Source organism: Procambarus clarkii, chromosome 88 (assembly GCF_040958095.1).
Source record: "Procambarus clarkii isolate CNS0578487 chromosome 88, FALCON_Pclarkii_2.0, whole genome shotgun sequence".
Lineage (NCBI taxonomy): Eukaryota > Metazoa > Arthropoda > Malacostraca > Decapoda > Cambaridae > Procambarus > Procambarus clarkii.
The window spans coordinates 2,159,885-2,182,716 of NC_091237.1; the positions used below are offsets into that span (position 1 = coordinate 2,159,885).

Consider the following 22,832-nt stretch of genomic DNA (forward strand, 5'->3'; position numbering starts at 1 on the left):
ATATATCTATCCATATAATTATCCATATTTTCATCCATCTATCTATCCATCTCCATTCCATTCACCAGAGCTATAGAGACTTGAATCGTGGACTACACGTATGTGCAGCAGAAGCTCTATCGACTGAGCTATTGAGTAGTCTTAATAAGGAAAGTTATTTCCACGGAAGAGTGGATGATATTTTATCTATCGAACTATTCATTCAACATTTCCTTTATCCATCCATGTATCCTTCCATAAATATAGATTGGGCTGAATCTTTATCCCTCTCTGTCACTGTCTCTATGTCTTTGTTTCTGTATGTGTATCTCTCTGTCTCTATCTTTGTCTGCCCCAATATCTGTCTGTTTTTCTATCTTATAAAAAATATAATTGTCTAATATGTGGGTGAGAGCTATGTAGAGTGAACTACTACAAAATAGAATACACACCCCATTACTCTGAGAAAGGCACGTGGCTTGGGAAACCTCTGACTCTGAAGACAATCTCTTTTATGGGAGTAAGGGCCAATTATGAACATCAGGAAATTTATGTTAGTTTTCCCGAAATCAGTGTATAATGGTGTGTATTTGAAAAATGTTTTTTTTTTTAAGTTTATTTTGAAAATATTTAGCAGTGTGGCTGGCAGGCAGTGACAAAAATCGTCGTAGGAGTCTGAATGTGGCCCTAGCATGCCATTCACTTTTGAATTCTGGGGACCCCGACCAGCCTATGTTCATCCTATACCCCATACCATTCCTAATTACCACTAAAATCTAATTAAATAATGAAAACTAATAATGCTATTAACGTTGATATTTTTACACAAAGCAAACCTAAACAAAAATTCTGTTGTCATCATTGTGAAATTAGGATTTTCAAGAGGAATGTCTGTTCCCGCCAAGCACACACCGAAACTACGACGTTGGTACAACGTTGGAACAAGTTTTAACACCTCCTAACCAGTTATAACAACCAATATAGCAAGTTGTAACAGCGTTCTAATACGTCATAAACACGTTAAGCCAAGATGTAACAACTTTATTACAAGTTGTAACAAGCGGAAAATAGAGACAGTTTCGGTTTGTGTTTCCAGGGTTGTGAAAACGTAATATATCAATATATAACATATTACATGATAATGTGTATGAATAAAAAGGGCTGTTTTTAAAAGAAACTTGGTCTAGGGTTAAGAATATTGATACCAATATATAATAAGAATAAAGCAAACCATTAAAGTGAGTCATATAATTAATGAATGATCACCATGAAAGACTTCCCAGGATAAATAACTATTGTTAACCTTTGACATGGATAATAAATAAACAATCATTACAAATGTTAACAAACAGTTCAATGACTTACTAAACGCTTCCAAGTTATGATATCTTCAACTTCCAACCAATTCCTGAAAAGAAAAAGAAAAATCAAATATCTCTGGCTCTCTCCTTATATATATGATTCACTTAGAATGTTTACCTAACATTAGCGCATTAGAAGCTTGAACCTAGAAACTCTCATTTGATGAGCATTGGTGTTGAGTGAACAAGTTTAAAATGCGAATGCCATAGAATGAATGATTGCTGATGGACTGTTGCTTTAGAAAATGGTCTCATACGAAATTTTCAGAATGTTATACATAACATTAAGGACACTAACATCTCTCTCGTGTTAATGACTCTCATGTACTGACCAGTGAAATAAGAACTTTGTTTTCTCGCACAGGTTTCTACCTTGTCCAGCACTCAAGTGAGTGATATGGGGGGAGGTAATACTAGGAAGTAGTGCAGAATGAAAATAGGTTTGTGCTTCTGCTTCAATTAACGTTTCGCAACAGCTGATGTCGAAAAGGTAAAAAGGATATCTTAATGATGAAAGTTTCTTGGCTGTTGGGGAAGAAATTACCAGTAGGATTTGTGTTATTTATTTTAGTTATTATTATTGATTTGTTTTTTAAACTACTTATATTTAATTTGCTATTAAAGAATTTCTTTATAGTGGACTGAATAGGTTTAATTTGAACCCACTAGAAACCTCCTTCACGAACTTATAGGGTTTATTGTAGAATGTTCTACTAAATCAAACTGATTGATTTATAAAATTTATTACTACGGGTTATTCTAATGTTTAACTCCTATTACTTGTACAAAAGCTAAGCTGTCTTTGTAGAATGTATCCTGGTTAACAAGCAAGAAACATGTCCTCAGTGAACTCGGTCTCCACTCAGACCGTCTGGTAATGGCGTCCCTGTGTGTTGTGTGATTAACCCGTCCAGTTGCTATCTCATGCGGTCACAACTTCACCTGCCAGAATCTTACAGTGTAAAAATTTCTAACAACATCTATCCTGCAGATATGACATAAGAATGGTTATTAGTTTATAGTAATGTCACAGTCAGGAAGGAGTCAGCTAGATCAACCGTTCCTTGTGTGACTGGGCCTCTCCTCTCCTCAGTGCCTGGTGGGCTAGATACATATATGTAGGAGGAGTGTGGGAGGGAGCCGTGGAGCCCCGGTACACTACGCTGCACTCCTCAGTTCTGCAATAGTCGCCTGTCTGTCAAGACGTGAATTTCTAAGCTGCCGGATACAACTAGACTTTCCGCCTAACGCGACGTTAATTAATGTCTCATCATCCGTCTAATTTCATCTAGCGCATTTCACTGCAAAATCCGGTTTGCGTTAGTTGATATTCATCTTAGATACAAGTGATTTAAGAAGAGAGAAAAGTGCCCACCACGCGATCACTGCAGAAGCAACGTGACTGCCTAGTATTACAATCTGTAGTTATCGTGAGCATCCGTGTGCCTAATGCCATGAGGCAGGTTTGATAGTGCTAACGTAATTAGTTATTGATTGTTATTTTCTGTGTGGCAATGTTAACATAATTATTCATTGATTGTTACTGTCTGTGTGACAGAGGGATTAACGTAATTAATTGAAAATTTGATTTGATTGAAGTCCAAGGGACAAGTGTCCCTTGGACACTTGTCCGCCGGTGGACACTCCCACCGCCGGTTACGGTGGCAGGAGAAGGGCCACTGGGACACACGTCTCTTAAGAGTACGCGGTTTGTTACCAATAACAGAAGACCAACAACTCTGCCAGCGGGTAAGGATGGAGGCATGAATAACTGGGTAAATGTCGGAATAAGGAATACTTTTTCGGGAGATGGGACAAGCGCGGATAGATTCTTTAGTGGCAGCATCCGCACGCTCATTTAAAGAGACACCAACATGGCTGGGAACCCAGCAAAATGCAATTGACTTAAATCTACTGGAGAAAAGAAACAGCCAATGTTGAATCCCGACAACCACCGGGTGGACCAGATTAAAGGACCCTAAAGCCATGAGGGCACTACGAGAGTCAACTACCACCACAAAGGAGGATTGACACCGGGAAAGCAGGAGACGAAGAGCATAGAGAATAGCATAAAGTTCTGCTGTGAAGATGCTAGCCTCCAGAGGAAGGCGACACATATAAGTGTGGTCAGGAAAAGCAACAGAGTAGCCAACACCGTCAGCAGACTTAGACCCATCGGTGAAGATGGGAACGGAGTGGGAGTGAGAAGAAAAGTTCTCAAGGAAGAGGCGTTTCAGAACTGTAGGAGGGGTAAAAGCTTTAGTGATGCGGGTCAGAGAAGTAAAAAATTTGGGAAGGGGGACCCTCCATGGAGGTAAGGAAGGAACAATACGAGGAGAAACATTGGTAATATGAGCTGAAAGAGAATGCTGTAAGCGAGACAAACGGACAGAAAGAGGGAGGAGGTGAAGAGGAACAGGAACTACAGGAGGGGTAAAAGTCAAAGCACGATAGAGGCGAGAGTGAGGATGCTGTAAGGATCACGCAAGATAGAGAAGACTGTAGCGATCACGGTGATCCTGGAGAGACAGAAAGCCAGTGTCAGCGTACAAGCTGAGGGCAGGAGTTGAACGAAAAGCACCAGAGCTGAGGTGCAACCCAGTATGGTGCAAAGGATCAAGATGGCGAAGAGTAGAAGGAGAAGCAGAAGAGTATGCTATGCAGGACAACCATAATCGAGTTTAGACAGGAAGAGAGAGGAATGCAAATAGAGAAGTGTGCGCCTATCCGCTCCCCAAGAAGTATGGGACAAAACCTTTAAGTAGGTTAAGGGCCTTAATGCATTCAACACGGAGGTAAGAGATATGGGGCGACCAAGACAAACGAGTGCCAAGGAATAACCCCAAAAGCTTCGCGAAATCTTTGTACTCAAGGGGATGACCATAAAGTGACAAAGAGGGACGAAGAGCGACCCGCTTCCGAGTAAAAGTCATGGCACAAGTCTTAGTGCTAGAGAACTTGAAGCCATGACCGGTGGCCCAAGACGACACGGCATCAATCGCAAGTTGAAGCCGCCGTTGACGGAGAGGCGAATCATCACCCGGACAGCAAAGAGTAAGATCGTCAACATAAAGAGCAGAGAAGATGCCAGAAGGAAGGGAGGAAAGGAGACCATTGAGGGCAACCAGAAAAAAAGTAGTACTCAGAACACTACCTTGGGGCACACCTTCATACTGCCGAAAAGAGGCAGAGAGAGAGAGTGGCACCAAGCCTGACGCGAAAGGTACGACGAGAGAGAAAGCTTTGAAGGAAGAGAGGGAGATTACCACGAAGGCCAAAAGAACGAAGTTGGGACAGAATATGGTATCTCCAAGTCGTGCCATAAGCCTTTTCCAGGTCAAAAAGAACAGCAACAACGGAGGTCTTCGCAGCAAAAGCAGTACGAATATAGACATCCAAGTTCACCAGGACATCAGTCGTGCTGCAGCACTTGCGAAAACCAAATTGAGAAGGAGGGAGGTGGCGATGGTGTTCCAAGAACCACATCAGACGGACAGTTACCATACGCTCAAACAGCTTGCAAACACAACTCGTGAGAGTTATAGGGCGGAAGTCCGTAGGGGACGTACCGAGAGACCCTGGTTTCCGAATAGGGAGTACAACGGCATCGAGCCAGTCCTCAGGGACGGACGACGACTCCCAGACCTGGTTATACAGACTCAGTAAATACTGAGACGTGCACGGAAGGAGATGGCGAAGCATCTCATAATGAACGTCATCCGAGCCCGCCGCCGTAGATCCGCAGAGGGGCCAGGGCAGACTGAAGTTCAGAAAGAGAGAAAGGATCGTTATAGGGAAGGCGGAGATGAGTGCGGAAATCTAAAGAATAAGATTCAAGAACAGGCTTACGAAGAAGGAAGGATTGAAGAAGATGAGAACCAGAGCTAACAGAAGAAAAGTGGGAACTCAGTTTGGTCGTGACCTTCACTGGATCCGCCACAAGAGTACCACGGAGGTGGAGAACCGGCGAGACATCCGGAACGAACTTGCCCGCAATCTTGTGGATCTTCTTCCAGATCTGCGGTAGAGGAGTATCGGACGTAATGGTGGAAACATAAGATTTCCAACTCTCACGTTTAGGTGTATGGATGGTCCTACGGGATACCACACTTGCCTTCCGAAACAGAATAAAAGAATCAGTCGTCTGCCGGCGGCGGTGCCTCTTCCAGGCTGCATGCTTACAGCAGACAGCCCGAGCACAGTCCGCATTCCACCAGAGAACGCACTTCCATGTGCCCCCGGAGAAAGAGCAAGGCATAGAGCTGAGGGCAGCGTTGAAGACAGTGTCATAAAAAAGGAGGGCGCGAGGAAGAGGCAGAGAGGAGAGGTCAGAGAGAGTAACACGGAGGGTGAATAGGCACCAGTCAGCCTTGGCAAACTGCCACCTAGGGAAGGAAAGGGGAGGGTAGAAAGAGAAAAAGGAAACGAGGATGGGGAAATGATCACTGTTATGGAGGTCATCAAGAACCTGCCACGTGAAATCTAAGTAAAGGGACGACGAGCAGAGAGAAAGATCAAGACAGGAAAGGGTGCGAGTTCAAGAGTCCACATGAGTGGGCTCACCAGAATTCAAAAGAGATAGAGAAGAAGCGAGGACGAACGGTTCGAGAAGACTGTCTCGTGGGTTTGTCAGAACATCACCCCAGAGGGAATGTCGACAGTTGAAATCACCCAAAAGGAGCACCGGCTCTGGCAAGGAGTCCAGGAGGTGCTTAAGATCAGGAAGAGAAAGCAGAACATTTGGAGGGAGATAAATGGAACAGACTGTATACCATTTACCCACAAAAACACGGGCAGCAGAACAATGGATAGGTGACGGAAGAAGTAGGGGGACGAAGGGAATATCAGATCGAATTAAGAGAGCAGTAGAGTTACGGGCCCCAGCAAGAGCTGGGGGGGGGGGGAAGAAAGGAATAACCACGAAAGTGACCAGGACGAGCACCAAGCATGGGTTCCTGGAGACAAACACAAAGTGGTGTAAACTGTGTAATTAGAAGTTGGAGTTCATGGAAGTTGGCATAAAATCCACGAATATTCCACTGAAGAATAGACATTACCAAAGAGAAAGGACAGTAACAGAGAACAAGAAAGAAATAAAGGTATAGAAGAACACAGTTTATTAAAGAATCTCAGGATCAGGGTCGGCAAAGTCAGGGTTAGGGGGCGTGGGTAAACTTAGTAAGGATAGAGGGAAGGGAGCAAGAGGACAGGCCAGAGGCGGACTGACGGGGTCTGCAGGGGGAGGAGGCAACTGAGAGAGGCAGGCAAGGACAGCTGGAGGAGGGGGGGCAGAAGGCAGGGAGTGCACCTCAGCAAGGGCAGCAACCGAGAGGGAATCGGGGGCGAAAGAAACCTCCATATCTGGGATAGGGGGTTCGACCACTGAAATTGAAGGGGATGTAGTGACAGAGTCAGAGGGACGGGGTGAGGAAGAGAGCGAAGCCTTCTTACCCTCTGTAGAGGAAGAAGGAGAGGAGCCAGGCTTACGTTTCTGACTCGAAGAGACAGGCGTTCCAGTAACAACGTACCGGGCGACAGACTCAATGGTCTCAGCAGGAGAAGAGGAACGGGAGTGAATAACACAAAGATTGTTGGGAGGATGATGGATATCAGCCTGGACAGACAGGTGGCGTGGAATGTCAAGAGACTACGGGGAGGGTCGGGAAGAAAGAGTGGGGGGAGATGGGGAAGAAGACAAAGGAGATATGGTGGACTGGGTAAGAAGGGGGGAAACCCCAGATGGAGAACCAGGAGGGAGGCCATCTGGGACAGGAGGCAAAAGAATAGGGGAGAAGGTGGTGGGTGTGGTCGGGTTTAAGGCCTGGAAACGGTTGTGAGACTGAGGAATGTGGGAAGGACGAGGAGAGGTAGAACGCAACACGCGAGCGTAGGATACGCCCCCGAAAGGGGTGAGACGACGAACTTGGCGTCTCGCTTCAGGAAAAGACAGACGATCACGGTGCTTCAAGTTGAGGACGGCTTCTTCGAGTTTGTAGTGTACACACGAGCTTGAGAAGCTAGGGTGGGCCTCACCCCAATTGAGGCAGTTAGCCTGGGAAGAAGTGCACTCGGATTTAGAATGACTATCGTCTCCACACATGGGGCATAGATACACAGAGCTGGTGCATTTGAGGACACCGTGCCCGACCTTCCAACACTTATTGCAAAGTCTAGGAGAGGGAATGTACAACGGAGCATCTGGCACCAGCAAGAATAATAGAGGGCGGAAGGGTCTTACTATCAAAGGTGATTTTTACAACTCGAAGGGGCTGACGGCGACGACCACGAGAGGGGTCGAGTAAACGTGTCCACCTGGAGGACAGAATGGCCTTGGGCTTCGAGGATATGTTTAATATTCTCATGGCAATCTTTGAGGTCCCGAACACCAGTTGCAACATGGTGTGGGAGGAGTACAGTGCCAACACTGGCATTTAACCGAGCGTTTTTGGAGACCCGAACAGGGGTCTCTCCAATGCAGGACAAAGCGGCTAAGCGAGTAGCTGCATCCTGAGGAGCAGCGATGACACGCGTACCATAACTGGTGGAGCCAAAAGTAACAGAGGCATCTACTGAATCAACACGGTGTTTATGGAGGGAAAAATCGTCAGGAGGAGTAGAATCCAGATGGTGGAGATCAAAGTATTTAGCCCACGTAGCGGTCCAAACAAGGCGTTGTAAGTAGTATTACGGGAAGGGATCGTGCGAGTGCGGCCGTGGCGGGAACGGCGTTGAGAACCCCCAGAGAGGGGGGGGTAAAAGGCGCAGTAGTCACAATGAGAGACGAAGCCGTGCCAGGGGACGAGGTGGTCACCACTGGGGGCTGGGGTCGACCCTACCGCAGAGGAGGGAGGGGAGCTGAGGGGAGTAGTCAGGTCGTCGGGGCCCAATGCAGCAGGGGCTACAGAGCCTGGTCTTCCAACACAGTCCGACTCGGGGGCTTGGTCGCCCACCCCACCAGCGTGAGAAAGTACAAGGGAAACATTATCAGCAATGAAAACGAGGGAAAACTTTCATTCACGAATGTGCCCCCACACCCACCATGGAGCCACAATTGGAGGCAGGACACCCAACAGAAAGCTATCGCCGATCTTGCCTGGGCCCCCTAGGGGTGCGTCGTGAGTATACGCCCCACAAACACCACGTTAAGAACCGTGAGTCCGTCGAGAGCGGGTTCAGTGACGAAAGGGGGATTGACAATAAAAGGTTCCCCTCGCTCGAGACTTTGGGTACTACAGTTCTACGGGTGCAAGAGTATGCCTTCTCAAACACCCAGGCATCAAAACAAAAGATGGTCGAAAGAATAATCAAAACAGGCAAAAGGTCGGCAGGAAATGACAATTTGATAGGAGAAGAGGGGGGAGAAAAATGTAACACAAGGAAAAGGAAAAGGGGTCTGGCAAAATTGGTAAAGGCAGCAGCAGGAGCATAAGGCTGTAAAAGGACAGTGGACTGACCCATGGAGCATCACACTCCGGCAGCTGCCCACCAAGCCCCCTCACGGCGGCAACGGGCCAGACAGTGAAGGGGAGTCTCTTAAGAAACGCGGAGTTGAAACATTGAAAGGAGTGGGGAAGCAAATGATAGGGGAAAGAGTGCAGAGAAATGAAACAAAAAAACAAAAATCTAAAAAAATTAGTAAACATTCAGTGTTTTACTAAAGCTAAATATATTGTGTTGTCATAAAATTCTTCTCACTCGGCTGGTGTTATCTAAAGCACGAACATGGCTGGATATAAGGCTCTTGGCCTTCAGGTCCTATTAGAACACTATACCACTGCTGTTAGTAAGGCTTTCCCTAAAGTATTCCCCCCCCCCCGATTGCTAAAATCAACAATTGCAAGCAGACAAACGGTGGATGAATTACCTGTGAATTCTGGGGTCAATAATAAGTTTACAGACACCTATCTGGAATTTATCACAAAGGTGTGAAAGGTCAGCTGGTGGATTTAACATCTCTTGCTTTGGATTTGTCTATCGGTCTAACTGAAGAAGAAGGAATAACACTTTTAGGAGATACTAAAAACATCTCGTTAGTGAATGGATTGTCGGAAACACTATTCAAATCCGCTATTTGTGTATTTAAACAAAACAGTAGTTGAAACCAGCTCATAATTCTCATTTTGGTTGTACGTAAAGTTACTATCTACGATTTAAGGGTGTAAGGCTACGCGCCATGATAAGCTGTACCAGTTTTTTAATCGTGTTGATCCTGGCAAAATTGAACCTGGATATTTCACTAATGCTTCGGTTCGAAAGAAACAGCGGATGGCTGATATGAAAACAAGCGGTGTAAATACTTGCTTCAAACTAATGTTGGATGTCACATCAGTTAGTGAATACATTTTAGATAATGTAGACATTAGGGTGCGCCTCGAACTTCAACCCGATAAATGGGTTGTACTCAGTGATAATGAACAAGCAAATCTTAAATATAATATCAAGTCTACATGTGTATGGAGTTGATAGGGTATTGCCTTGTCCTGAAGGATTAATAGACATAATTGCTACGTCCTTTTTCCTATTAATAGACATAGTTAATAGTTGCTAAGGGCTATTTGGCCATTGTCACCCACACGTGCATAACAAAAAAAGATTTTTATACTAAACCTGTTAATTTATGTTCTCTGATCATGGAAAAAAAATCGTAGGTGGCATATTTTGCCTGTTATAGGGCGGGAAAGTCTGGCAAAAAAATCAGACGCTGACTCATCATGCGTGCCAGACGTTCTGCTCCGCCTCAGCTGTCAGGCAGGAGTGGCCACAAAGAGATAATTACCTAATTATTTCAATGTCGCTGATTTATTTTTTTTCGTTTTTTGCTGTAATATTATTCAATAGTGTGTAGTGTGATATATTTATATAATAAAATGCGTGAATCATCGCTGAACTCAAAATTATGGTGAGCATATTGTTGATTCAATTATGTTCATCAAACAGTGAACAAATACTTTGTCGGTTATTACACTCTATACACAGGTTATATATAAGTATTTGCATATTTTGTTCACCATAACGAACCACTAAGTTGGTATTATGAGTCAAAAAGTAACGAAGAGTGACCGCCACACACCAGCCAGCCACTCACTCCCTCAACTCACTGACTTGCCCACATTCTCCTCCCACAATACAGTTTTTGCTTTTATGCAATATATACAGACGTTATATATAAGTATCTACATGTTTTGTTGACCACAACTGTTCAACAAAGCTGATATAGTTAGTTCAGGCACTAAGAGACGTCGCTACACAGTCAGATGGCGGCTGTTAGACAACCGCCCTCACACATTCAAGGTCAGACGCAATAAAATTTCTCCCCTAACAATACTGTTTGTGGTGTTATTACCCTATATACACACATTATATATAAGTATTTACAAGTTTTGTTCGCCATAACCGTTCAATTAGTCCGGTATAGTGCCCAAAGAGCATAGTGGCCACCCCTATCCAGCATGATAAATCATGCAGATGTCACCACCTCCCTCGCCAAAATGGCTTCTCCACACTCATTTTACTGTTATTATACTATATATACACGTTATATAGAAGTATCTACTTCTGTGTTCACCATAATGAACCACTAAGTTGGCATACTGAGTGGCAGTGGCAGCCCGCCTCAGTCTGTCACTTGCTCCCTGTTACCTATCGTTCGTTACGGCTCGTGACCCTACAGCAGCCAAGCTTTAATTACGTCTAGGGATACGAGAAAACGGCTGTTCTCAAGAGCGGATCACCAGTATAACCCCTTAATAAGTAATGAGCACATAAATAAAAATCTTCCTTTAGGACTGAAGAATAGATACAAAATTACAAAATATTATATAGATATATATTCAAGACAGTATAATATAAAAACACAGATGGTAAAGTTAACTTATACAACAAACCAAAGTATTGTCATTTCACTTAATATAATATAATAAAATATGGCACAACAAGAAATAAACAGACTTATCTCCCACATGTTATCCCTTCGAGTCCTGTTCAGCTACTGAACTCACGCTCTGTCGCCACCCACATTCTCACCTCCCGTCTGCCTCATCCCAGGATGAGGGATGGAAACTAAGGACTTTTTAATATTTAAAACTAATTGAACAACCACTTGTTCTCAAAACACACAAGAATGCAAATTACAGATAATAGTTACTTACAAAATATATAAGTACAATGCCACCTGTTTAATTACAGAAAATAAACAATTACCTAACTAAATAAAAGTGACATCTGGAACTCTCAACTGAACAGGTCCAGCTTCCCGTATCTAACAGGTACTAGACGTGTGCAAAAGCAACCGCGCTCCTGTCTCCACTGACGCTGCCACACCACACGATAATTTACAACAACACAATGTGTGTACATATACAGGCAATGATATAATAAAATAAAACCAGTTATTTTAAATTTATATACGTATTCTGCTAGGAGTACGTAACACTTCCACCTCCAAGAAAAAAAATGCAATAGATTGAAGATCAATGGCATTTTTTCAAAGTAAAAGGTATGACACTTGAGATTTATGGTATTAATTACACCAAACATGTAAAAATAATAAGAACACATTTCTGGACCAAAATGAAAACACTCCAAATATAGTCTTACAGGAAACTCAGAAATTTCAGTCTTATGACTATGTTCTACATATGTGTCACTGGAGTATGCAAATTTATCTCTCCAAGGTACTATCTCATATATTTCACTTTGTTTTAGATCATATTTCACACTCCTATCTACAACAGTATCATTAGTAGCATGAATAGAATTGTCAATAAAGGTAGCTGCTTTCACACAGTTATCATGGCAATTTATCTTCCTATCTGTTTCCACTATGTCTCTAAGATCAGTTCCGTATTTCCATGTGATCCCTTTTCCACATGGTGAAGTTTTCCAAGACAGACTCCATTTTCCATTACTCCCTTTTTCTGGAGCTGAACTGCTTAAGTGAAGCTGACTGGATGTTGAGTAGATTTGGGACTTCTCCTGGGTATGCTCTGACACAGACATCTGCTCTTCATCACTCTTGATCCTCTGTGGAACACATACTCTCGCCCAATGGATACTAAAATTAGAGAAATTAGCATTAAACCTGACAATTATGCATAGGACTTTCCCATTCATAGAACTTTCCGAAACACAAGACACCGACTTAGCAAACCGTTGACCTTCAAACCAAGAAATACAACCCAAGATAAGTGCAAAGACTACCTGATCGAACTGACTCAGATGATCCATAAGGAACACAGAAATCAATTGCCTCATAACTCTGTCATAACGATCAGTGAAAGAAAACAGGCATATGCCTAGGCACCATATCTCAATCATAACTCTCAAGACAAGTTCACACCCCCTGATGGTGAACTTGAACACAACACACACTATCATCAACCTTCTAGTCTTCCAAAAGACCAAGTAAAACATACCGAAAACTTGACAACCCTCACCATCACTTCCCAAGTGATTTACGTCTGATGACAAACAATCAACCAAGAGGTTTAAGGGTCTTAACATCTTGAAGATGCACAGCAGGTTATCTGGGAAACACCCAAGGACAATCTGAAACCCTTCACAATGATTAACACTAGGTAGGATAACCTTATCTCCCAACTTGAAATGCACACCTGGAGCCTCAAACATCTGCTCCCCAGTATGATTTAATCCTTCACCCACAATATGATTCTGAAAATCAACTCCAATATGACTCTGAAAGTCAACACCACACTTGAGTGGAACATACACTTTTATCACTCGTGCATCAAAATTAACTGGATCTGAATATAGAGACACTGCTCTAGCATAACTCACCACTTCCTCAGAACTGGATGCACAACCTACTTGAGTAAACTCTCTCTGCTCCACCACAAGGCTTGACAAAGATGTCCCACAGTCCATTACTTCACAAGAAAATGGCTCCTGCAGAATAAAAGTAGACTTCAACATCATACACACACTCTGACTCAATGTACACAATGAGAAATACTTACTCCACATAGAATAAGAATCACAACTCCGCAACTTAGATCCAATTGCTACTTTACCACTCTCAATTGTTTTACCAAAATTTCCTCCCATGACTTCTGGAGCTGCTTGGAGTACTGTCTGCTCACAATCAATAATATCACTACCAAGCTGGGTCACATCCTCACAGACAACTGAAGAGGGAGGCTCAATGGGTCTCCATCTACTCAACAGAAGCTGATCCTCTGGCTGCTTTCCCACACTCTCCAAAACTGGATCTACAGTACAGACTGTCTCCTTGCTTCTCTCTGAAATCTTAGGGTCAGTTCTACTCAAAGCACTTAAATGAAGGGAATCTGAAGCGAGCGGGCAAGTAACAGGTAGTTTGACCTCCTCCCTTATTATATCACCTTGACTAGGGTGAGGCGGGGCCTCCACAACGGACTTACTCTCGACAACTGATTCTAAACTTGGAGTGAGCGGGAATACTTCTGCCAACCCAACATCTTGTCCTAAACCATTCACTTGGCTGGAATACAATAGAGTCGTGGCTTTTAAGTTTCTCTCAACTCCTGGCACAACGTTCGTAGTGAGCGGGCAAGACAATGGTACATGGACATCCTTTCCCAATTTATTGGAATAAAGCAGAGTCATAGTATCAGGCTTACTCTCAACAACTAAATCGGCCACATAGGAATCTGGAACAACCACATCCCACTTCTCCACTGAAGGGGTACTGGTTACTGGAACAAATGCTTGAGTAACAACATCAGAACTGACAACTGGATTTATATTAGTACTGACATCAGCACAGGTAGAAGGGACAAAACCATCTTCTACAACAGGTTCATTCATAGAACTAACTTCAGCACAGGCAGAATAAACATGGTCTGCAACTGGCTGTTTACACAAACGGGGATCAATCTCACCCACAACATGATTTATGGCCACATCATTACCCAATATAACATCCACACCTGGGATGGGCAACTGTGTACTAACACCCACAGTGCATAAACTTGGTGTAATGGTGGATCTGAAATTAATGTCTATTAGAGGTACAGTTTTACATCCTGCAACACTCTGAAGAACAACAAACTTTCCAGTATCTCTCTTTTCAACATCAGAAAGAATACTGGATGAAATTATGGTTTGGGAAGCACATGTATCACGAAGAATAACCACTGGCTTCCACTTCCCATTAATACACAAAACTTCACCTGAAGACATATATGGTGAATACTGTTTCACCCAATTGGGGTTTACAGTTACATGTTTATTAGTAAGTTTATTTTGCACACCTCTGCAATAAATGAGACCAGTTGGTCGTAACTCAGGGTGCAATATAAAACATGAATTAATTCCATGGCCTTTTCTCTTACAATGGGAACAAGACCTTACAGTGGACACACCTGTGGAACCAACTGTAGGTTTAGAAATAACCTTATTATTATTTGACATTCCTGACAATGAAGTAGCAGGGTTAGGTTTTGTAAGAGAAGAGCTCATGGGAGTAACTGGAGTACTAGGACGGGATGGATTCTGATAAGGAGTTCGGTGAGCATTATAATTTACTCTACGACTAGACTTAGGTGAAGTGGCCGTAAACTGGGCCTTAGTCAACAACTCATGCTCATCCGCGAGCTTTGACAGCTCATAAATGTCTGTTACATTCTTTTGTTCTGCCATAAAAGTAGACAACTGGTCTGGGAGACATGACAATACTTCTTCCATTATAAGAAGATTCTTTAGAGCATCAAAATCAGTGACTGAAAGTGACTTTAACCATCTGTTACAAAAATTCGTCTTCTGACGAGTAAAATCTGCTATTGTCTGATCACTTATCCTCCTTAGATTCCTAAACTTTTGCCTGTGTGCCTCTGGATTTAATTGGTATGCATTTAAGATGCTTTTCTTTACAAATTCGTAATCAAAGCTATGAGCGTCAGGTAGGGATGTGAAAACCTCCTGACTACGCCCCTTAAATTGAGACTGCATAATGGCTACCCACTGATCCCTTGGCCAGTTCATACTGATGGCAATTTTATAAAAATGTGCAAAGAAAACCTCAGGATCCTCCTCATTGAACTTGGGCAACTCTATATACTTATGCGTCCTTATGGGATTATTATCACTATTTATTGAAACATTACTACTATTTCCATGCCCAGCTGCCATACGCTGTGATTCAAGCCTGAAGTTAGTGTCAGCCATTTGTTGTTGAATCTCTAATTGTTGCTTTTTTGTGGCTTCTATTTGCAACTGTGCCTCAATTTCTAAACGTCTAGTCTCAAGCTCCCTCTGCTGAGCTTCAGCCTCTAATATTTGCTGTTCTTTTTGAGCTTCAAGTTCTAATCGGCGAGCTTCTAACTCAAGACGCTTTAACGTCATCTGATCACTCGACTCCTCTTTTAACTCTTCTAGAATTTCTTCATCTAACTCTCCATTCTCAACAAAATGTGTCACAATGACTTTCAATATTTGGGCTTTAACCATTCTATTGTTGGCGGTCAAATCCAAATGATTTGCCATTTGTATTAACTCAGTCTTTTTAAGGCTCTGAATCCCTTCAAAGTCTGGGTGAGCCACCAACGCTGCAACTTTCTCCTCCATCGTTACTAACACTTGGCACTTGATTCACAACAATAATTAAAAACAATGGCACTGCACTACACTTCACTGTAAAATTGTCACCACACTGAAAATTCGCTTGGCCTCACTGCACAAACAAAATATATAGGATGACTTACCTCAAAATCGTGAAACGTTGTTACTTGACACACAGGAAGGCTTGCTTGGCACATGGAATAGTTCTTAAGAAACACACAGACACTTAACACAATGGTACCTAGGAAGGCAAGGTTAGATTAGCATAATTAAGGTTAAGTGGGAACAATATTTCCCAGCACAGGCCCCCATAACTCTTTGTTACCTATCGTTCGTTACGGCTCGTGACCCTACAGCAGCCAAGCTTTAATTACGTCTAGGGATACGAGAAAACGGCTGTTCTCAAGAGCGGATCACCAGTATAACCCCTTAATAAGTAATGAGCACATAAATAAAAATCTTCCTTTAGGACTGAAGAATAGATACAAAATTACAAAATATTATATAGATATATATTGAAGACAGTATAATATAAAAACACAGATGGTAAAGTTAACTTATACAACAAACCAAAGTATTGTCATTTCACTTAATATAATATAATAAAATATGGCACAACAAGAAATAAACAGACTTATCTCCCACATGTTATCCCTTCGAGTCCTGTTCAGCTACTGAACTCACGCTCTGTCGCCACCCACATTCTCACCTCCCGTCTGCCTCATCCCAGGATGAGGGATGGAAACTAAGGACTTTTTAATATTTAAAACTAATTGAACAACCACTTGTTCTCAAAACACACAAGAATGCAAATTACAGATAATAGTTACTTACAAAATATATAAGTACAATGCCACCTGTTTAATTACAGAAAATAAACAATTACCTAACTAAATAAAAGTGACATCTGGAACTCTCAACTGAACAGGTCCAGCTTCCTGTATCTAACAGGTACTAGACGTGTGCAAAAGCAACCGCGCTCCTGTCTCCACTGACGCTGCCACACCACACGATAATTTACAACAACACAATGTGTGTACATATACAGGCAATGATATAATAAAATAAGACCAGTTATTTTAAATTTATATACGTATTCTGCTAGGAGTACGTAACACTCCCTCCATCACCTCACCTTACTCGCCACCATTCTCCTCCCACCATATTGTTTTTGCTTTTATTCACTATATATAGACGTTATATATAAGTATCTGCACGTTTTGTTCACCCATTGCGAACAACTAAGCTGCTATAATGAGTACAGACAGTAAAAGGTGGTCACACAGAGTCAGCAGATAACGCTACATCCCTCCCTACCAAGATTACTCCTCCCACTACGGCCCTAATTAACAAAACAATCCTGTTATTATCAGAATCCTGGTCATTTTGATCACAGTCAGGGGTCTTCTGTAATATTATAATCGCTAAATAATAGCATGAACATATATATTATGGCATTTTTCGGCGATGCTGTGGGTTACAAGCTGAACAGCAGTGCTGTGAGCTCATGCTGCATGCGCCAGCCTTGGTGGCTCACTCACTACTGAGGCCCTCACACCCGGGAATGTGGCCCACGATTTTTTTTTAAATGGCGTTTGTTTACAAAAGCCCTGATGAAGGTGAGGTGAACCCCGTGTATCCGCGGGTCGAATAAATAATGTGTAGTACTCCATCATAGTACTAGGACAAGAAATTGAGTGGGTTACCTCTTTTCAATACCTAGGAGTCATAATAGACAATCAGTTGAAATTCACTCAAGAAATTGAATATCTTCGGCAACGCCGAAAGCCAGAAACTCAGTTTTGCGCTCTCTGACCAGTCTTAGAGAGGGTGCATCTCTACCAGTACTCAAAATGTACTACATTCAAGCAGTTATGTCACTCATCGACTATGCTGCTCCTGCTCTTACATCCCTCAGTGATAACCAGTGGGAGAAACTGGAAGTGTCTCAAAATGGTGCTCTGAGAACAATGCTGGGAGCATCTATATGGCCGCGTAGAGAGAACTTTAGAATGGAAACAAATTTACCAGCGTTAGAAAACAGGATGAAACAAAGGATAGCCACCATAATAGGAAAACTTACTGGAACAACCGCCAGGCTGTCAATCAGAGACAGCATACAGAGATCCTTTCAGAATTACCTACAGTACAGAACAGGCTCATGGATGGATAATGTGGTCAAGATTTTAGAGAAAATGGACATGAAATGGACCATTAAAAACAAAGGGGAAGATAGACCATATCAACACTTTCGACAGCCTCCTCCATGGGAAGAACCGAATCTAAAGATAATCATTGAAAGATTACCAGTTAAAAAATCAGCATGTGACCCGTAGAGGCTCAAGGAAGTAATAGAACAACAAATGGAAACTATCTCTAGACCCACAACGCCTCACATCTTCACAGACGGATCAGTTGATCAAGAAAGAGGTTCTGCTGGGGCAGCAGTTTACACTACCAACCATGAAGCTTACTGGAGCATGAATAGTGGGTGCTCAACATTGCAAACAGAATGATATGCCCTGAAGGAGGCAATAAACTATACAATTGAGAATAATTTACATGATGTCATCATTCATACAGACTCTAAATCTTCGCTCCAGGCATTGTTATCCAGTCAGCACAGAGATAATATACAACTCATCACAGAAATTCAACATATAGGAAAAGATGCCCATAATCGAGGGCTGTCAATTACCCTAAATTGGACACCAAGTCATATTGGCATAGAGGGTAATGAAAAGGCAGACTCACTAGGAAAAACTGCCACTGCTCTACCTGTTGTACAGGTTCAAATACCTCCAAGTTTCTCACAGATTAAGGAGCAAATAAAGAAGAAAATATTTTTAACTATCAAAAGTCGCCACAGAGCCAAAGTAGCGGAAGGAAGATCCACTGCGATATGGTACGAACAAGACACTGGTTACTCCTCCTTCAAGCCTGGCAAAAGGATATCCAGAGACATTGCAGTAGCCATACACAGACTCAGACTTGGTTACAAGTGCTGCTGGGAGGTAATGAACCCAATAGTTAAAGAGTGTCACATCTGTGAAACTGAAGCAGAGGCGCCACTATTACACTACTTACTGGAATGTGAAGCTACTGAAGCCCTGCGCATCAAACTCAACATCAATCCAACGACATCAGCTGCATTAGATGCACATTCCACCGCGACTACAATGATTAGAAAAGCTGTTGAGGAATGGGACTCATTAGTGAGGATTCTGCATCTACATCCGCCACCAAGATAATGCTAATAAAACAAGACTAAAACCAGTGCACTAAAACAGAAGCGATAAATAAGCAGGGAAAAAGGAGGAATCCCCCACCTCTATTTTAAACTTAGACCCAAATATCACAGGAAAAAGGTTATCATGTATAACCAAACTCAATTACGGGCTCACCATAGCCCGTGCTACATGGACACTTCGTCCTGAGTAGCTAAATCTCTAACAACAACAACAACATTCCTCATCTTCACTCGGACTACGGGAAGACATCTCCCGCCAACACATCACAAGAAGCAGTGTGATCACAATGCGACCAAAACGTCTTAAGGTCAGAGCGACTCCACTTGACGGTCATGCTATCGGGAGAAGTAATACTTTAAAGGTCCTGAAGGACGTTACTGGCCTCGAACCCGCTGACATTAATCAGGAAGGTGAAGATATCGTGCTCTTCTTTTCATGTGAAGAAGAGCTAGAAAAACTCCTCACTAACGATGCCATTCTTCGCAAAGAGCACTACCTACATCCTCACTTCCCACGTCAGTTCCTGGCCGGAAGAACTGTTTTTACCAGCAGGACCAGCCGGTGGATCTCTGAGCGACCTCAACATCATATCATAAACAATATCGAGGACGAAAACCCAAACCTGTCGGTATTCAACCTAGAGTTCTGCAACACCGACGAAACATCAATGAAGATTACGTTCACCACCATAGCTGCGGCCACCCAGGCTGCCACACAAGGATTCTACTGCTTCGGCCTAAAAATACCACCCCACCAAATAAAAAAGGAACGATACCATGAGATCCAGCAGTGCTTTAAGTGCTACGAGCTCTCCCACCCGACCAACAAGTGTCAGCACCCTGTCCAGAGGTGCAGCCTGTGCGCACAGGACCATCACTACTCCATATGCAAGGCAACAGTCCATCGTTGCTTGCTCTGTGATGGTAATCACCCCGCAATTTCCTACCGCTGCCCCCGCAGACAGGAAATCATCAAGGCCCAGGTTGAAGCTAAGAGAAACAACCCTTCTACCTCCTCGACCAGGGCCCCAAGCGTTCAACCCACCAGCTTAGCTCTTACTAATCAACCAGAAGACTTTCCGGTCTTACCAACATGTGGCTCCTCCCAGCAGGCGACACAGCCTTCTCATTGTGGACCCAAGGTCCCACATGCTCCTTCACAGCCCCCTGCATCACGTGCAGGCATTATCCCTGGTCTTATTAGACTTGCGGAAAGGCTAGCAGGACCAGACAACCATCGCTTTGTCAGTGAACTAAACGCATTATACATAGACAATGGCCTGGCCCCCATCATAGCCACTAGCGTAAATCTCACTGCCTCCTCCACAACTCCGGAGACTACCACCAGGACGACCAGGTAGTCAACTTTAGCACCGACTCCAGAACCGCCCATGACCCGGGAGACACAAACAGAGGTAATTCCTTCTCCAGCTCCCAACACTCCTACCATCACTATCTCAGCAGCCGCGCTAGCAGACGTGCTGTCTACAAACGATAACAGCACCACCAGCGCTCCTGAAATAGCTACAACCACCAATCAACGACACCTAAGCCTACCCAAGGCTGCGAGGTGAAAGACAAAAACGCCCACTACGGAGGTTATGGACTCCTCAGACGAGGAAATCATAATAGGAGCTTCACCGCCGCATCATATATACGACACCTGCACGGTTCAAGACTTCCTCATGGAGGCCACGTCACCAAACTCCAAAGACAGCACTGCTCAGCCAAAGTCGCATGCAAAGAAAAAACAGAAAACCTAGAGGTCCACACTAACCCCACCAGCTCCATAACTGGTATAGCCAGCCCTCCAGGCTGAAAACCATCATGAAGATCCCCATCCATCGCCAGATCTTTAGTATCAGCCACTGATACAGATAATGGGTCCAAAGAGCCTCCACTTACGGGCTCACCATAGCCCGTGCTACTGGAACTTATTGTTCTGAGTAGCGAATCTTAAACAACAACAACATTCCTCATCACCAAACTGTCACAGAAAAGCCATTACTTCACTATCTTCTGGAATGTGAAGCATCCAACGATCTTAGAAGTGCTTTAAGAGTCCCTGAATCTTGCAGTGGCCACCTTGAAGCATTCAACACAGCCACTCTCCTGGTCAAAAAAGGTGTCCAGCAGCTGGACACCCTCATAAAAATTGTCAAACAGTATCCTCCCCCGCGATAACAGCTTAACGATTAAATGCAAGGTAATAAAGGTAATGTGTGTTCTTTCAGTTTATCTCAAAGGTAATGTAGAGCGTGCTCTCTCAGTTTATCTCAAAGGTAATGTAGAGCGTGCTCTCTCAGTTTATCTCAAAGGTAATGTAGAGCGTGCTCTCTCAGTTTATCTCAAAGGTAATGTAGAGCGTGCTCTCTCAGTTTATCTCAAAGGTAATGTAGAGCGTGCTCTCTCAGTTTATCTCAAAGGTAATGTAGAGCGTGCTCTCTCAGTTTCCTACATTGACACAATGTTATATGTGCACAGGATTCACGAAGTTCGTAGTATAAAGCACGTGGACTAAAGCTATGGATATAAATCACGCTAGGAGTACTATTATTGGAATGAGTACTAGCCCATCATCTCTTAACAGAAGCTACTTTGGTGAGCTTTTCCCTCGGGCATCAGAATCCAGCAGTCAGGTCACTCGCTTGAGACGACCGGAGTAACCATAACGTGACTTACCCAAATGACATTTTATGACCTGAAAAAAGGTTAGCGTATCCATACCTTCGTAACAGAGATTCTCTGATTGGTTAAAGCGTCTATGCTTGACCGGCACTGAAGTACACAAATTCGCTCCTATTACACAGAAATGTGAAGATGTGCGGATAAATAGCTGAAGAGTATTAGCTTGACTACACTGTTCTATGTCCTTACATATGTCATATTAACACCAAATTCATATAAGTAACGAGCAAACGGCCAGGAATCCCAGTGTAATTATTTTCGTCTAATGAAGTGACCATGGCGGTAAATTAGATATCCCATACGGCACAACCAGAGGCAACAGTCTGAGCTGAGTGCTTTTTCATCATGGATATTTTGTCCCCAAACGCCCCTTGCCATTTCAGGGGGCTATAGGGTTTTAAATAGCTTCAGAGCACCGATCCCCCCAGCCACTGGGCATGGTGAGAAGGCACCCCCTAAGCACACATACTTCCCTGTCAACACAAACTAAAATACATATAAATGGCAGATGTCAATCTCAACCTACACGATTCGTAGTGTAATAATAACAGTTTGATGATAATAAAAACACGTAAAATGGAAAATTATTTAGTATTTTGTTTTCTTATATAAGACAACACACAAAGGGAGAGATGCACAGTATGCCATTAAAAAAGAATTAAAGCTGAGGGCAAAACAACAAGCTGCCTAAGCGGCAATATTGGTGACTTGACAGCAGCATACATGGAAAACAATTCAAAGCGAAAGCTCCTAGCAAGGCCCCGGAGCGGGAGGGTTGTCATGTATGCCCCCTTGATGTGGATTTGGACCATATTCTGTAGATGGAATATGTCCAGGTTAGGGCTTTCATAGAGCAAGTCTCAAAGTCGCTCTTGGTGTGTTCCATATCCTGAAGTCCGTGTGCACTCTCCTTGTATCATGCTCCTCTCCAATTAAGGATTATCGATGAGGCGGGTGCTGTGTGCTTCCCGGTATATTCCCTGACCTTTTGAAGGATC

The 22,832-nt window shown here is 43.3% G+C and overlaps 1 protein-coding gene across 2 annotated transcripts in view; it reads right to left on the reverse strand.

Moving 5' to 3' along the window:
• LOC138358971 (uncharacterized) overlaps positions 1-22,832 on the reverse strand; it is a 189,108-nt gene that overhangs the window by 106,706 nt on the left and 59,570 nt on the right. For both annotated transcript variants that reach the window (XM_069317465.1, XM_069317464.1), the window contains exon 4: positions 1,345-1,387. In XM_069317465.1, coding sequence (XP_069173566.1) covers positions 1,345-1,387 — 43 coding nt within the window. The remainder of the gene's footprint in view (positions 1-1,344; positions 1,388-22,832) is intronic.